This window comes from Pangasianodon hypophthalmus, chromosome 12 (assembly GCF_027358585.1).
Source record: "Pangasianodon hypophthalmus isolate fPanHyp1 chromosome 12, fPanHyp1.pri, whole genome shotgun sequence".
NCBI classification, from domain to species: domain Eukaryota; kingdom Metazoa; phylum Chordata; class Actinopteri; order Siluriformes; family Pangasiidae; genus Pangasianodon; species Pangasianodon hypophthalmus.
The window spans coordinates 23,948,368-23,966,944 of NC_069721.1; the positions used below are offsets into that span (position 1 = coordinate 23,948,368).

General features: G+C 38.0%; 1 protein-coding gene across 4 annotated transcripts; it reads right to left on the bottom strand.

Annotated features, from left to right (window-relative positions):
- Positions 1 to 1,303: 1,303 nt before the first annotated feature.
- LOC113527068 (transmembrane protein 150A) lies at positions 1,304 to 18,535 on the bottom strand. 4 transcript variants are annotated; one of them, XM_026914560.3, is made up of 7 exons: positions 16,567 to 18,535; positions 13,520 to 13,567; positions 12,044 to 12,130; positions 9,690 to 9,757; positions 8,633 to 8,763; positions 4,650 to 4,827; positions 1,304 to 3,194 (listed from the first exon to the last, which is right to left on the bottom strand). In XM_026914560.3, exons 1-7 carry the CDS (start codon positions 16,629 to 16,631, stop codon positions 2,989 to 2,991), a joined length of 783 nt encoding a protein of 260 aa, XP_026770361.2. In that variant the 5' UTR covers positions 16,632 to 18,535; the 3' UTR covers positions 1,304 to 2,988. The 4 variants fall into 4 exon arrangements, with proteins under 4 accessions (XP_026770361.2, XP_026770362.2, XP_026770363.2 ...); XM_026914561.3 differs by lacking the exon at positions 13,520 to 13,567; XM_026914562.3 differs by lacking the exon at positions 12,044 to 12,130.
- Between the last annotated feature and the right edge of the window lie 42 nt (positions 18,536 to 18,577).

The following is an 18,577-nucleotide window of genomic DNA, read 5'->3' on the forward strand; positions in this document are numbered from 1 at the left end:
CGGTCAATCTTCCCTCAGAAACAAACCAAGGTTCCTACATCAAAATAAAACCCAAACAAAAAGCTAAACTAAGCTAAGCTAAGCTAAACAGCTTATTAAATATTTTAAAAGATTAATTAATTAATTAATTAATTAATTAATTAATTATTTAATTAATTTAGAAATTCAATCCGTGATTTATGATCTTTTTACATTGATCATAATCCCTGAGTGCTGTATCTCATCAACCATAACCACATGTACAGTATACACACACATAATATAATACCTTAATGTAATACATTATATATAAAATACAAAACCTTACATTTAACAGTTTTAAATTTTTGGTTTTTCTAATGCAAGTGTTGAGATTTAGTGAACAATTAATACACAGATAATGTGATAAAATCGCAAACAAAAAGTGTGGCATGCCATAAAGAAAGGGGCGGAGTGACTGAGTGAGTTAAAGCTCATTATACAATACAATATACGGCCAAAAGTATGTGCACCCCGACCATCACACCCATATGTGCTTGTTGAACATCTCATTCCAGATTTACTCCCCTTTTCTGTTATAATGAGCTCCACTCTTCTGGGAAGCTTTCCACTAGATGTTGGAGCGTGGCTGTGGGGATTTGTGTTCATTCAGCTACAAGAGCATTAGTGAGGTCAGGCGCTGATGTTGGGATGTCGAGGAGGTCTGGGGTGCAGTCTGTGTTCCAGTTCATCCCAAAGGTGTTCAGTGGGGTTGAGGTCAGGGCTCTGTGCAGGACACTCGAGTTCTTCCACTCCAACCTTCACACACCATGTCTTCATGGAGCTCGCTTTGTTCACAGGGGCATCGTCATGCTAGAACAGGTTTGAGCCTCTTAGATCCAGTGAAGGGAAACTGTAATGCTACAGCGTACAAAGCCATTCTATACAACTGTGTGCTTCAAACTTTGAGGCAACAGTTTGGAGAAGAACCACATATGAGTGTGATGGTCAGGGTGCACATACTTTTGGCCATACAGTGTATTATAACCAAAGATAAAACTGCATCAGATGTACTTACGCAGCTCCAATTGTACACTAAAGTGTATTTTGACTATCAAAAGCATTTCAAATGACAAATGTAAACTTTTTATTTGTCACATACTGGGAACTGTACAGGAAGTGTTTCATCCTGTAATGACTCAAACACTGAGAGAAAAAAATCACTATTTATGTTTAGTCTTCTATAAAAGCAACAAAATCAAACTGTGTTAAAAATATTTTAAATCTTATTATTTTTTATACTGTCTTATGAGTTTATACTGCAGTAAAAAGTCAGGAGCTTCAATTCAACTGAATCAATTTAATTTTATTTATGTAGTGCTTTCAACATTGGACGTTGTCACGAAGCAGCTTTACAGATATCTGAATATGGATTTAGATTTAGATCCCTAATGAGATGACAAGCCAGAGGTGACAGTGGCAAGGAAAAAACAAACGTGAAAATAGGAGAGGGAATATGTAATAAATCAGACATACAAATAATAAATATGAAAACTGTGTCAATCTTTACAGCAGCTTTTATTCACAGTCTGCTGACTGACAGGCTGTTCAGAAGCCCCGCCCATCCAGCACTGAGTCCATATTCAATAAGAATATCATTTATTTTCATATAAAAACAACAAAGAACATATAGATGTAGATTATTAGCAAGCATTATATTATATTTATATCATTAATTATTCTAAGAGTTGTTAAACACTGTGCTGTCATTTCTATGTTATATATCTCAACTGAAAAGCAACCAAATCCCCCACCACCTCTACATTTATAACCTAATGTACTTAAGAACATTATTACTGACAGATTTTAAAGAACAGGAAATAAGTTCTCCGTTTGAATCACAACATCATCCACATCAGTCTCTGTTTTATCACCTGAGGTAAAAGTCACTTTACTTTAAACATGAGCCTCATCCTTGTGCCTTCACTCCACTGATCTCTGTTCACGCTAACATCAGTGTAGCAAATAACTGCTCTGTTGACTCTATTTCTAGTTATTAATGTCTTTTTATTTGGTCAATTAAACATTTTTAAACTGTGTCATCTGTACAGATAGTGTAAGCAAGCGCTCTTCTCTGTTTGGATGATGAAGGCGCAGGAGCATCACAGACATTTTGACAACCACTTTCTTATTACAAACTGAAATAATTAGGTTTAGTGCTGACTTCAGTTCCTGTCAGAAATATCGTAATTATGAGCCGAGCACACTTGAACACCACGACAATGTCGTAATTACAAACCCGGGAACTCCATGAACCCCGAGCTGTGGGTGTGTCAGTGACAAAAAGAAGTCACGGCAGCCTCCAATATACAGCAAATGTGACATCTACAGCAGAAAGAGTTAAGCAATAATTTTGCACGTTAACTTTTCAGTTCTTCAATTCCAAAACCACTTGAATACACACCACGTCGTAACCACCACCTCCGAACACGTACGCGTGAATTTCTGAGGACTTGAAGGCAGCATGTGTACCGTTACGTTTCGTAATCCAGCTCCTTAAACAACATCTGTACAAACATCAGGGCAAGGTTAGAACATCAATAAAAATATATGTATAGTTTCCTAAAGATGTACAGTATGTTATAGGCAGGAAGAACTTCAGGCGGGTTTTCCCAGACCACCACATTACACGTTTAACATCCACGTTAGATATTACACAAAACAATTGTGTAAAGAATATGATACATAACATCTTATATCAAATGTCGAGAATGGCACCGTGATCCTTTCAGTGCTTTCATTCAGAGAAATGTTATCCTTTATCATAGACCCAAGGCTTGCTTTCTCCAGGTATACCAGGGAATAATATGATGAGCTCCACCCAAACTGCACCATTACTCAGTCCAGTCTGAGAAGATTTTAACAGAAATGCAGCCGACCCATGCAGTCGCAGATTATTCATCTACCTTCAGCTCTCGCTGGTATCTTCTGCTGGACAAATGGATCTAATCCGAGTCCTAATCCAAGCGACTAAGCCCTCTCTTGTTTACACTCGTTCTGAGAAAGACCCTGTTGCTGTCCTCTCTGGATCAGAACCACCAAAGTGTGTGCAGACACCAAGCGAAACTCGATAACAAACGTGCCGTAGAAGAGCAACACGGTGATGACGAAGAGCCACTCACACAAAGCGGCCGAGTGCTGCAGGGTAAAACTGTCCTGCGGGAAGAACACGCCACCTGGAGCACAGGAGGTTAAGGATCATCCATCAGCTCCATATACTGAACATCAGAGCTTCAACTGTAACTGGAATGTCACAGAAAACAGAGCAAAACAGGAGATGCGATAGAAATAATTCAGAGAAGATGTTACCACGCAACACACTGAATAACACATCGGCTTTATAACATGATGTGGGGTATTTTATAAATGACGAAAAATAAAATTACTTCCTTACCAAGCAGATAAACACTAAAGCTATTCACTTTATACTGGGAAAACAGGCAAATAATAATGTTTTTTTTATGTAATTTATGTATATTCTCAATCCTAAAAAATATTTTGTTACTGGTTTGTAGGAAGCTGTAAAAAGTGAAGACCTGTGAGATCTGTGCTGGATGACTGTTACGTCATGCTGTTATAGGAAACTTCGTCATCATATCATACTTTTTATTCATTTAGTGTTACATTTAAAGTTGTTGAACATCCATGAAATAAGTTAGTTGCTGTTCTCACTTACGTTATAGCAGCTATAAACATTCTTTCCCTCACCAGCCTCTCTCTTTTATTCTCTCTCTTCAAGTTAATAAGATAAAAAAAAAAAAACGCAGCTTGTCGTGTTACTGAGAAACCACAGAGCGTAAACTCCTCTGTCCTGAAGATGTCGAAAAACTTAAAGTTACAGCTTTACCTCTGACTGTTACAAAGTGCTGACACTGGAGACTCCTTCCATAAATGTTAAATAAACATCTCCTTACAGAAAACCTCACCATATCAACAATTACATGTTTTTGAATCCCTGTGAATGAGCAGTTACTATAGAAACGATAATGCATGATTTGCAGCTGCACTACTGTCAGAGCTGCTGTTATAGAAAATTAATCAACACCTTCTGACCAATCAGAATCCAGAGTTCAACAGCAATGTGGTGTAAAATGAAATCTTTAAACGCCTTGAATTTGGAAAGTGGTGATGAAATCTTAAAATCACTGTATATAGATACTTGCAATATATAATTTATAATTTGTTATTAATTATTTAATAACTAAGAAAATGGGAAATCACCCTTTGGTGTCTGGTTCAAATTGTTTTACTCCCCATTATATAATTTGTTCATGAATAAAATAATGAGTGTTAATAATGACAAACTTTGGAAAGGTAGAGTGAGCTGCTCAAAAATGCTCAAGCAATGCTTCTTAAATATTTATTCAGTGCTTATGAGAGTTAAAAAGTAAAAATGTCAATGTACTTTATTTACTATATAAAACATCCCATAACATCTTGTGAATACTAATATCAGCATATGCTCATGCGGCACTGTTACCATAAAAAACACTGAGAGAGGTTTAATGAAAGCAGAGGGAGCTATAAAACATAAAAGTGTTTCAGTACTGTCTTCTCAATGCAGCTCTCTCTCTCTCACACACTCTCTCTCTCTCTCTCTTTCACACACACACACACACGGTAAAGGATACAGAGAACGAGTGTGATCAGGGCGAGCAGGCTGAGTGTCAGTCGGAGGTGGGCGGTTCGGCAGTGTGTGTGTGTTTTTGCCAGACGGTAAGTCAGGATCGTCTGCACACACACGAACAGCAGACTTGTTGGGAAGGCCAGAATCGCTCCCACATAGTGCAGCACCTTAGCAAAGTCCACCTGAAACACACACACACACATGCACACATAATTCAGTATTATTTCTACACTGGGCGGTCCTCACTCTCTGATACACCCTGTTGGACCGGGCCTTCACCCTCTGTTCGGACCACACCCTACTCCAGTGGCTCCACCGCATGAAGGATCACTCGTTGATATCTGGCACTTCAGCCGTTTAAGTTCGAGGTGGTCCACAGGGCGGAGGCGCAGAAGGCTGTGGCGGATTTCCTCTCTCGGAGAGTGCTTTTAACAATACACATTACCAAAAATGAAATTTACACCAACAACATCTCCAACAACCCCAGATGTAATCAATCTGCCAAGAAATATTTGCTGTTTCAGGTTTGCTCTGCTGCTACAAAGCTAATGTAGCTAACAACAAGAAACTTTTTCATAAACATAAACCCAAATGTACATACACTTGTTTTAAACAACATTGTTGTGCCTCCTAATCTCATTTTTTTATTAAACAAAAGACCGTATTAACACAATCTAGGATCATAGAAGAACTTCCAGCTTCTAGAAGAATCCGCTTCAATCTCTGAGAGGCGGGGCTTATGGGGGCGGAGTCATATCAAACTGCACTGAAGTAAAAAGTGACTCTCCAAGATGGCAGCTTCCATGACAGTATAGTGTTCAGCTATGTGGTGATGCCACATATATAGCTGATGTGTAAAGAAAGCAGGAAGTCTGACTGTGTCCTAAACCACATCAGCACATCTGTATGACATCACTAAACAACTGGATGTGGCTTGAGGCAGAAATTTCCAAAACTAAAGAAGCAAATGACAGAGACCAGAGATATGCTGTGTTTTATCGTGTCTCATAAATGAGTGAAAGAATTTCAGACACTAACCAAAATCTGAACTGCAAACCAGTTCACTCTGGTTTTATTTTAACATTATAATTCACAAGTAATATGTAATACACATAATAGCCAGTATAATATGCGTCTTGTGAAGTTTTAGTAGTTCATCACACACACACACACACACACACTCCATAGAAAGGATACAAGGCTAAAATAAAATACAATAAAAATCTTCAGAAATGGATTTAAAGCAAATGGATTTGGAGCAAAATGATGTTTGTCTCGCAAATTTTGCTCATCTTGTGTGTGTGTGTGTGTGTGTGTGTGTGTGTGAACTTGTTAACCTCTAGCACATGGAGGAAGAGGGATGAAAGAGAAACAGTGTTTTGTGTTAGTACACTTTGAAATGAGATTTTTCTACACCACATGGTACACACGCTTTCACTCCCGCTTGAAAGAAACCGAACCGTTTACAGTAAACATTCCAAGCCGGATGTCTTCCCGAGACCGAAAGGAATTGAAGGAGAAGAGTTTGGAGTGGCTACACAGCAACCAGAACCAGCAGGAGTCCAAGCCAGGCTCTGATTTCACAGAACAGTGAGAGGAAATGTACTCGCTCTACTCTGAACATTCGCTGTCTCGTCATTTTATTCACAGCAACAAAATGTAGAAAATCTACAGAAGAGGTTTAGGCAGAATTTAGAATTTGCTTTGACTCTGTAGATTTGCTTTCTCTCTTTTTCGTTTATTTTCACTCTCTATAGGTTTGTTTTACTTGTTGGTTTGCTTTCACTCTTTTTTAATGCTTTCACTCTTTCGATTTGCTTTCACTCCTTTTTTAATTTGCTTTCACTCTTTTTATTCGCTTTCCCTCTTTAGGTTTGCTTTAATGCTATAGGTTTTCTTTCACTCTCTATAGGTTTGTTTCACTTGTTGATTTGCTTTCACTCTTTTTTAATGCTTTCACTCTTTTTTATTTGCTTTCACTCTTTAGATTTGCTTTCACTCTTTTTATTTGCTTTCACTCTTTAGATGCTTTCATGCTATAGGTTATCTTTCACTCTCTATCGGTTTGTTTTACTCTGTAGAGTGTGTGTGTGTGTGTGTGTGTGTGTGTGGGGGGGGGGGGGGGGGGGGGGAGGGGGGTAAAGGCAAGTGCTTGTATTTAAAGGTAATGGCTATTTAAAAACCCCATCTTGAATGCTTCCAGTGAAGATAAATTTGGTAACCTAAGAGGCGTGAGAGTTTAATAATTGAATGGGGAGCTCAGAAAATTGACTTAACCACCTGCGTAACCCGACTCTGAATACACAAAACTTTCCCCACATAAATACTGAAGTAAAGTCACCAACTCTGAACATTAACATAATATAGGAACATGGCTCTATATCATCTATTTTATACTATGATTTATTTGGCAGAAAATGTCCACTAGTAACAGCCAATCCAGTTAGAGAGTAATGCTTTGCTTTCTAAGATTGTTTTTTTCCTTTAGGATTGCTTTCACTCTTTAATCATGAAGTAACTGCTATATTTTTGACTAAAATTCCTCCTCCAGTAATATGATGAATAAGAGAAAAACTACAAATAACAGCTAATTTTTCATGGTTTAATAATAATTACTGGAATACAGAACTACAGACAGGTAACAGAGCGGATCGAATGAAAAAAAATTAAGAATGTCTTTGATGAAACACTTATTCACCATCACACAATCAGAGGATGCAGTGTGCACAAACTACCGTGAGATAGCCATCTGGAGCCCTAGTGTGCAGGGAATTGTTTTAGTGCGAGCAAATTAGATATTTTATACAATACAATAAAGACAATAAAAGTCCAGCCTGAAGCCAAGGCATATCAAAGCTCCACCAAACCTCCAGTACATTCTAACAGCAGGGCAGAAAGTCTTTAATGCAGTGAAGGAAAACACGGCGTGGTCGGGTGTGTATAAATAAAATCTGATTCAGAGAAACACATTATTATTAGAAACTGCAAATGGAGTGTGATGAGTGATTAGAGATAGATAGATAGATAGATAGATAGATAGATAGATAGATAGATAGATAGATAGAAAGGTGACCAGGCAAACTGAGAGGTGAACACACAGACTTCGGATAAGGAGAAAAGAACGGATAAGGAGAAAAGAAGACAGACAGGCAGACAGACAGACTGATAGGCATACTGACAGACAAGTGAGCACTGAAACAGATAAACAGACAGACAAATGGACACATGATGAGACACACATGAAAACAGATCAATAACTAAAGGACACAATTTACAGTAAATGACCAGATAGACAGATAGAGGGGTGGATGTCAGACAGACAGACAGACAGGTGAATGACAAGACAGACAGAGACATGGACAGGCCTGTGGATAACCAGACATACAAACAGGCAGACAGACAGATGGGCAGACAGACAGATAGTTGGACAGAGAGACAGGGAAACAGACAGGGAGACAGATGGGTAAATAACCAGACAGACAGACAGATAGCCAGAGAGGTGAATGACAAGACAGACAGACAGACAGGTGGATGGCCAGATAGACAAACAGGGCTGTGGATAACCAGACAATAAGACACACACACAGACTGATAGATGCCCAGACAGCCAGACAGTAAGGCAGACAGACAGGCCTGTTAATGATAAGACAGATGGAGAGACAGGTGAATCTCAAGACAGACAGACAGACAGACAGACAGACAGACTGACCTTTGTGTAAGAAGACACATAAAGACACTGGTGAATCTCAAGAAAGACAGACAGACAGACACACAGAATGACCAGACAGACAGGTAAATGACTGAACAAACTGACACACAGACAACAGAGCATAGACGACCAGGCAGATTAAAAAGACAAACAGATTAATGAGAAGACAGATAAACACATCGATACAGATGTCAGTGATATTACACGAGCGTTAAACTCATACTGTTATAGTACACAAAGTGATAAAGACGTAAAATGTCCCTCTGAGGCTTCCGTACCTGGAAATTTCCCACCATGCTGAGTCCTGCAGCGCAAAGCCAGCCGGAGCAGAGCCCCATCATGTTCAACACACTGTCCTGCTTCTGCTGCTCCATCACCTGGGCGTAGCGGAGCAGACCAGTCAGCATCACTGGAACACACACACACACACACACACACACACACCAATCAGCATCACTGGAACACACACATACACAAACACACAGACCAATCAGCATCACTGGAACACACACATACACACACATACACACACAGACCAGTCAGCATCACTGGAACACACACACACACACACCAGTCAGCATCACTGGAACACACACACGTACAAACACACACACACACCCACACACACCAGTCAGCATCACTGGAACACACACACACACACACACCAATCAGCATCACTGGAACACACACATACAAACACACACACACACACACACATACATACACACACACACACACCAGTCAGCATCACTGGAACACACACACACACACACACACACACACACCAATCAGCATCACTGGAACACACACACACACACACACACACACCAATCAGCATCACTGGAACACACACATACAAACACACACACACAGACCAGTCAGCATCACTGGAACACACACACACACACACACCAATCAGCATCACTGGAACACACACATACAAACACACACACACACACACACACACACCAGTCAGCATCACTGGAACACACACACACACACACACACACACACACACACCAATCAGCATCACTAGAACACACACATACACACACACACACACACACACACACACCAATCAGCATCACTGGAACACACACACACACACACACACACACACCAATCAGCATCACTGGAACACACACACACACATACACACACACACAGGGCCGGATTCAGAACATTAACTCACCTGGATCTGTATGATTTGATGCATTGTGCGGCTGCTACCTGATTGGCTGACTGGATAATTGCATGAACGTGCAGGTATACAGGTGTTCCTAATAAAGTGGACGGTGAGTGTATATTTGGATGGAAATCGACTCCATCACTCACCCAGAAAGGATCCAATACTGCAGAGGAGACTGAACCAGCAACTCTCTGGAGGCAACACACCACATTTACTGGAGAGAGAGAGAGAGAGAGACAGACACAGGGACAGAATAGATAGAGAGAGGGGACAGAGAGAGAGAGAGAGAGAAAGAGAGAGAGAGAGAAATTAACGTATGTGAAATCGTCCGCTCAAACAAAATTGCTCCTAAACTTGGCTCAATTTGATGAAATCCATTTCTCTAATAAAAATGCTGACATAATTAAAATCATTGACTTTCCAAGATTAGGCTTAGCACTCATATTACACATTAAAGGTGCAATAGTCATTTTTTTATTTCTAACGTGGAAAATATATAGAATGTGATAAAAGATAATTGTTTATGCCACGGCAGGTGTTTTATGTGGAAAAGGAAACCATTTGGAAAACAGCGTTACTATTCGTAGCACTAGTTTATGTTTACACGAGCTTCTTGTCGGCCATTTTATAGACACTCCCCTAATGCCCCTTTCGCTCCGCCCCCATCTCAGTCTGAAATTGTTAAGCGCCCAGCACAGCCAGATAATTCTCCTGTGAGCAAAAAAAAACCTTAACAACAAGAAACGTAGTAAAACCAGAATAAACACTCACAGCACTTTTCCATAATGGAGTAATTTATTACCGGTGAAAGCTCTGAAGTGTCTGAACAGCCGGCTTTACATGACGAATCAAGCAGATACGGTACTTTACTAGTGACCATTCTCATAAATCACTGTAAACCATATATTGTGTGTTTATAGGGTTATAACGTGTCATGACAATCGTAGCTATTGCTAATTCTAGTAGAACCGCCGTAGGTTCTGTGGGCGGAGCTTTGCTTACATGGGCAGGAATGGGGGTGGGCTCAAGGAGTAAAAAAATCATACTTTAAACATTAGAGACCTAAACATCCACCTTTAAGTGGATGCATTTTTTTAAAAAAGGTATCTGGTGGATAAATGTGTAGCCTGTCAAATTTGCACAGATACAGTATGCAAGTATTATCTATAAAAATATATTTATTTTTTAAAAAACGTAACTAATACGACAATAAAAAATAAAGAAAAGAAACAGTATACCAAAATTCAATACAGTATACCCAGGGGACAATCTGGACAATTCACTCACACACTATGGACAATTTGGAAATGCTGATCAGCCTACAATACAAATCTTCTGGAGGAAACCCCAAAATCACAGGGAGAACATACAAACTCCACACACAGGGTGGAGGCGGGAATCAAACCCGCAACCCTGGAGGTGCGCAGCAGCAGTGCTAACCACTAAGCCACAGATCAGAAGAAAAAATATCTGAACTAAAATATCTAAACATAAAAACAGAAACTGAAAAAATGAAATAAAAAGCAAATAAAATAAAAACAAAACCTACAAACAAACAACAAAACCACGCATGAATTTATTAATGAAAACTAAAAAATATATAAAACAAATGAATTAAGTAATTAAATAATTAATTTAAATTAATATACAGTTCTGTGCAAAAGTCTTAGGCACATGCAAAGAAATGCTGTAGAGCAAAGACACCTTAAAAAATAATGAAACTAAATGTTTCTACATTAAAAAAAAAGTACTATAAAGAGCAGTAAACAGTAATAAATGAAACAAAGCCAGTATTTAATGTGACGATCCTTCGCTTTAAATAAATAAATCAGTATCTGAGGAGCAGTGTGTGCAGTTTTATAAGGAAATGAGCTGGAAGTGTTACTGAGCATCTTGCAGAAGCAGCCACAGTTCTTCTGGAGACTTTGACTGTCGACTCGCTTCTTATTTCTGCAGCGAAACCCAGCAGCCTTCATTATGTTTTTATCTGAAAAGTGTCTCTTATGGAATCTGCTGCTTTCTTTACTGACATACAAACATTTTTCTGTAACATTTCATTTTGTGCTGGAAAACTAATGTTTGGAATCTAAAATGTTTTTGTACTGAATCAATAATGTAGAAGCCAGAAAATAAACATCTATAACAAAGTTTGTACTAAAAAATATAGGGTGCCTAAGACTTTTGCACAGTACTGTAAATCATTTAAATGAATTTAAACTAAAAAAAAATCAAAACTACAATAACACGTTGCAATATAAAATAATTTTTGTAAAAAATATTAAAGCTCTAACTAAAGCCATGTAGCGTATAACTCTTCTTCTTCTGTCTCTTTTAGTAAAGTGTAGACTTTCTCTAGGAGTCTGGAATTTATTTATCTATTTATTTATTTTCTGTGGTCTTTGATTTCTCTTGTGCCTGTCTGATATTAAATTATAATGATATTATAGAAAATTAGGAATAAATAGAAATCAGAAAGTGTATTAATTCAGGTATCAGCTACCTGATGAGAGGGATGTTATCCAGAGTGCAGCAGCGAAACTGTCCACTCTGCATCACCAGAGGTTCCTCACAGGATGAGTTATACACCCTGTATAACACACACACACACACACACACACACACACACACTTGTTGCGTGTATTAAACATCCATATTATTCTGATGTTTGTTATTCTCCAATTATCTCCAGTTTTATACCTGAGAAATTCTCTGTTTTAAATATTTAAAAAGTGAACTTTGTGCTCTGGTAACAAGTTTAACCAAAAATCCAAATAACAATCAAAACAATTGTTTAAAAATCAATTTTAAAAAATCACGTTTTTTGAGTTCAGGGCTACTTTCGCACTTTCACACTAACACCAGTCACGTTTGTGATGTGGAACATTTTCCAAAAAATAATCGGAAAGTTTTGATTTCATCTCATCATTGACCAAACCTGCACGTTAATCCTAAACAGGAAAAGAAATATGTCGATGACTCCAAGGGTCCAAACTAGAGGCATGGAAATGAAAATTATTCATTTTCCCCCAGACACAATGCACTGACTGCCCCATGTCTCCTGATCAATATTAATTATTGACAACTGACCAGTGATTGGTTACTTGTCACGTCTGCTCTGAGTCTGCCCCCGTTGCCCCTCATACTCTCTACGCCCTCTGTTCTGTTTTTTTTTGTCTTGCTTTCCTTATATGGTCATTATTTCCTGTTGTCTTTCTAGTTACTAATGCTTCGTTTGTCTAAAGCTTACTAGGCAAAACAAAAGAAAATGCCCCTTCAGCACGGAAAGATGGAAAGGTCAACTTAACCACCGAGTTCACCAAGTGACGTCATGCCAACATGGCCGCTCGCACCATCGGCCGTAAATGAAACATCACTTCGCTACTTTATATGAGTTTATACTTTATATGACTTGACTTGATTTTATAATAGTATTTATTTTAGATCAACAAACACAGACGCATCAAATATATAAAGAAGTAAAGTGAATAATCATATCAATCACTCGTAATCATTAATGTTAGCTGGCTAGCTTGTTGTTAACAAAATGCACGATTTCATGGAGGCGTCAATGTTTTTTTCACACTTTGTAGCTTATGCTGCATTCATAATCACATGGGAACTGGGAAATGTCCAACTTCCGAGTAGGAAAGATCCATTTGAACGGCTCCTCAGCTCGTTCTTCCTACATCAAGAGTTTTTCAAGAGCTACGACTTCTCTGAGTTGCGGTTCGGTGATGTCACTTCAACATGGCGGCACCATGAGTCACTGAGTTACAGCCGAAAAACTTTTTAACGCTGCTGTTCGCATGTAGCGTGTAGATGTAAATCCTATAATAGTCACTGTTTTGTTTTAAATCCAACATACTGGAAAAACAGAGACAAACCCACAGAAATGTTATTGCTGTGTAATAAATTCTAAACGAAACTGTATAAGACAGTAAGAGGAAGTGAGTTATGTAAAAGTAAATAAATTTACCAGTTATTTATAGGGCAGACATGCTGGTTATACACTGCCATGGCATATCTGTAGGGAAGAAAAGAAAGAGAAATCTCAGAGGTTAAGGATTTGTATCTATGACCTTTGTATCTAAGTTTAAGTCCATGGACTGGCAGGAGGAATCAGTGAGAATCTCTGTGCGTTTCTACACTGGATAAGTGCTTAAAGCAAAGTCCATTAAATACATCGTCCCTGACTTCCTCCAAATGTAATCGATTAGCCAGGGCATGTTTAGTGTGTGAGGTTTGTGAGCTAAGAGACGAACTTCAGCAAAGATGTAATGAAAATCTATCATAGCCAAAATCCGTTGTGTATGTAAATATGTATATGCCCTAATATTAATATCATTAAGCACTGCAATGTCAATTATAAATAAACGATTTTGTAAAATAGCAGCAAGAGCCTGTATTTACATCAACTTTCATGCAGATCGTCCGTACAAACAATTTCTCTTTCAAATGTAAGAGGGTGTGGATTAGGGGGCGGAGTTATACTAAACTGCACTGAGATTATAAATAAATAAATAAATAAATAAATAAATAAAAGTCCAATATGGCAGCCCCGGTAACATGGTGGTGAAGTTTTGTTCTATATAAGAAGTTTTGTTTTATAAAAGACAGGAAGTCGCACTGTGTCCTAAACCTCATCATGTTATTTGTATTTATTGAAATTACTGTCTAGTCACTTCTCTCAAAGAAGGTTTGTGTGTTTTCTGTTGCATCTGTGCCGTAGCGAGTTTACAGAGCCTTACCACAAGCATTTCGATGTACAATTGTCTCTGGCGTACTGTGCACATGACAAATAAAATTCAATGTATGACTTTGACGAGAGAATTGGATTGGATGTCATCTGAGCAAAACGTGTACGCCTCAACAAAAAAAATATTGGGGTGATTTCTGTTTCTTATTGGCTACACTAGCTTCAGTAGATTCAGCGTGAAAAGTACAGACGCTAACTTTAGACACTTTGGAGAAATTAAACAACCATTCCCTGTATCACAATGACTCAAGAAATGACTGGAGACAAAAAGATAGACAAAGGGTGAAAATTTAACAAAAAAAAAAGAACAGAAAATAAACTTTTAAGAACGTGAGATAAAGTGTAACAATAAGAAAAATAGAGAAATATAAATCCATAGATGGACATCCAGTAAAATATTAGGAAAAAATCAAAACAGTGGATTGAGTGAAGACGTCTATCCCTGGTCAATGAGTTAGACATCTTTCTGGCGTCCGTACAGAAAAGGAGGTTAGTGAATGAGTAACTGTATAAAAGCATCTTTAATCCACTTCGCCTGCTCTATCACCCCGATTCAGGTCAGTACTGAATGTGTAGCAGTGTTATGCAGAGCTGTAGCCTTGCAGGATCTGAGCTGGTTAGGTATTGGTTTAAATAATAACTCAGACGAGGATGGGTTTGAGTTTTACTCCACTGTTCCTGTCTCAGAGCTTTCGGGATAAAGGACATTGTTGCTGTTGTGTTTGATGTAGTGTGATATTAACAACTTAACTCGACAACGATGCCAGCTTACGTCTGAACTTTCACCCAGAATACAGTGAGTTATTTGTTCATTTATTTATTTATTTCCACGTTCAGTTCTAGCTAAAGTAAAGGATTTACAGCTTTCATAAAGCAGGCTTTATCCAGTATATATATATATATATATATATATATATAGAGAGAGAGAGAGAGAGAGAGAGAGATAGACAAATTTTTTAAACATTTTCATCATCACTAAAATGCAGAAATGATGTAAAGAGATCATGTCGCTCACAGACCTGCTCTGATTTTCATCTAAAACTCTTTTTCAGTGACACAACTGAAGATATTTTTTGGATTTTCTGCAGGAAACACTTGAAACATGGAGCTTATGCTCTTAATCTATTTTATTCTATTATCTTAAGAGCACCTAGAGGGCATTATATCACATTTCCTTGCATATACAGGAGCATTTAGGGAACTGCGTCTCATTTTCTCCACTGTAAGGACACCCTAGAGGGCACTTTGTAGTAGAAATCTAAGTCTAATAATAAACAAATGAAAAAATGTGTTATTTAGCAAAGAAAAATGGGTGCAACCGGTGATACAGTGAAGTTTTCTTCTTCTAAGGAGATTTTATTTAACATTAATGGAAAGAGTCTCCAGTGTCAGAGGTTTGTAACAGTCAGAGGACAAAGAGGAAAGAGGAGTTTACGCTTTTTTGTGGTTTCTCAGGAACATGATAAGCTGTAGTTTTTGCCTTATTAACCATAAGAATGAGAACAAAAGAGAATAAAAGAGAGGCTGGTGAAGGAACCAGCATTTATAGCTGCTATAATATAAGAAAGAACAGGACCTAACTTGTTTAATAGACGTTCCACAACATTAAATGTAACTATAATAAGTATGATGTATCGTTATTTAATAAAAGAGAAACTGTAATCGTCTGTAAATCGCTGTGGTATAAGAGGAATAAACACTTCATGGTGGATGTTGATTACGTTCCTGTAACAACACACCTTGCTGTTATAGTGTTTTATTCCTTACATATCGTAAACCATGTTAAACGATTAAACAATTTTCAGTGTTTACACACACAATGTATGCGCTGCATGGTTGTAATTATCATTATATTGTTATTGTGGACACTTTTATTGATCATTTTAATTAAATTTTAATTTTCTTTAAGCCTGTGGTTTGCCTTTTCTGGAGAGTGTTACACACGGATGCTGTATTCCTGTACTTCCTATTTATTAGTTTATTTCATTTTAAAATTTATTCTCTTTGTAGTTCATTTAATCCCAAATAGTAGATTGTGATGTTGCTTTTTAAAGAGCTAAACATGCTATTGAAAAAATCTTTGCTTAAACATGCACTATTTTTATGACTCACATTACTATTAATATATGATAATATCATACACTGTAGCTTAAGGTCAGGGAATTATAATTATGATATGCAAATTTAATTGACACACATTAGATATTAACATCCTCGTAGAAAGCGGAGTTAGTACTGGAATTAGCGATGGATCTTTACACACTCACACAATCCATGCTCCAGAGATGGTGCCGAGAGGCAAAGTGAGGGGTAAAAGCACCCAAAGCGACATTTTTTCATGAGGTATCAGAAGGAAGCTTCAACTCTGCAGGATTCCCTCATTTTCCATCTCGCAGGATCATTGTGGCAATCGCGTCATTAAAAAGAAAACTCCTGAGTGTCCTTCCAGAGTGACCAGCTTTCTCTCGTAAACTTTTCTCACTCTTCTCTCTTCAGCCCACATGCTGCTGTAAACCCCTCCCCTCAAAGCATCAGGTTTCAAACAGAACAAGTTTACTAATTACTTTAATCACTGTTAATGTTTGGACTCTTAATCAGTGTGCACAGTGTCCAGAAGCAAAAGTCCAACTAGGATCAAAACACCAGCGGAAAGAAGCACAACTTTCAGTCAATAATCCATACGAGCTGAGCGTCAAGATCAAGGAATCATGGTCCAGTGTTTCCACACTCATCCCTCGCTCAGATAACACAGTCACAAGGCCGGCGCTGGATTAACACGTACACTGATACACTTCGATCACTGGATATCTTACAGTGTTTCTATCAGTCCAACTGTACACGACAGAACACGTTATTTTTTTATTCAACACTGTAAAAGTTTTCTCAGTTTATTTTCTTTTTAAAAAAACCAGGCTAAACATGATCTTCAAAGCAATTTATATCTTTCATCAGTTAAGTCAGTGCTATCAGGTGTTCGACATCAGAGATAACGTTAAAATATACAGTCAGGTCCGGAAGGATTTGGACAATGACGGAGTTTTTGTGATTTTGCCCTTATACGCCACCACAATGGATTTGAAATAAAGCAATCAAGATGTGATGGAAGTTTAGACTTTCAGCTTTATTTTAAGAGGTTCCACAAAAATATGGCATTTACCATTTAGGAATTACAGCCATTTTCAGCAAAGTACCTCCATTTTCAGGGGCTCAAAAGTATTTGGACAATTGACTGACAAGACGTTAACTGACCAGGTGCGGTCCATTCCCTCGTTACTTCAAGACAAATGAAGCAGATAAAAGGTCTGGAGTTGATATCAGGTATTGAGTTGGCATTTGGCAGCTGTTCGACTGGAGCTACCGATATGAAGGCCAAGGAGATCTCAGTGCAAGTGAAGGAGGCCATCATTAGGCTGAAGAAACAACGTAAATCTATAAGAGAGATCAAATAAAGCTGAAAGTCTACACTTCCATCACATCTTGATTGTTTTATTTCAAATCCATCAAATCACAAAAACTCTGTCATTGTCCAAATATTTCCGGACCTGACTGTATAAATACTGTGTGTGTGTGTGTGTGTGTGTGTGTGTGTGTGTCTCAGTGGTGATTAATGTTAATTAACATGGAGGAAGATCGCTTTTTTAGCAGTCCTGTTACAAAGAAAAGGTTGAAAATAGTAAATCTTACACACAGTTTTCATTGTCCATGTCTACAAATAGACATATGGAACATCTTAAACAAACTTAAAGCATGTCATTACTTTTATTATTATTATTATTTTGAATAGTTATAATGGTAGTGCAGTAATGTGTACCTTATAAAGAACAACAATTTATTATCATTGCTGTTAGGTAAGTTGTTGTTCTTCTTTCGGCTGCTCCCGTTAGGGGTCGCCACAGCGGATCACTGGTCCGTATGTGATTTGGCACAGTTTTTACGCCAGATGCCCTTCCTGATGCAACCCTCTTCAAGTTGGTACAGGCTTGGGACTGGCACTACAACCTCTCAGTAAATGTGTATAGAGACATGGCGGAGAAAAATAAAGCTTGGAAGGAAGTAGAAAAGATCGTTAAAGATCGTTAGACAAACTGCAAGCGACACGAGCGACTTCTTGCCTGTTAGTGTGAATGTAGGGTTTTCTGGCTGTACACAGGGACAGACAGTTCACTCATACAGGGATTATTAGCTGTGTATATTAATTCAGTTTAGTGCTCGTCTTTTGAGTCAGAATTGATTATTAAAACAATTAATATTTATTTTAAAACAATTAATAGCATTTAT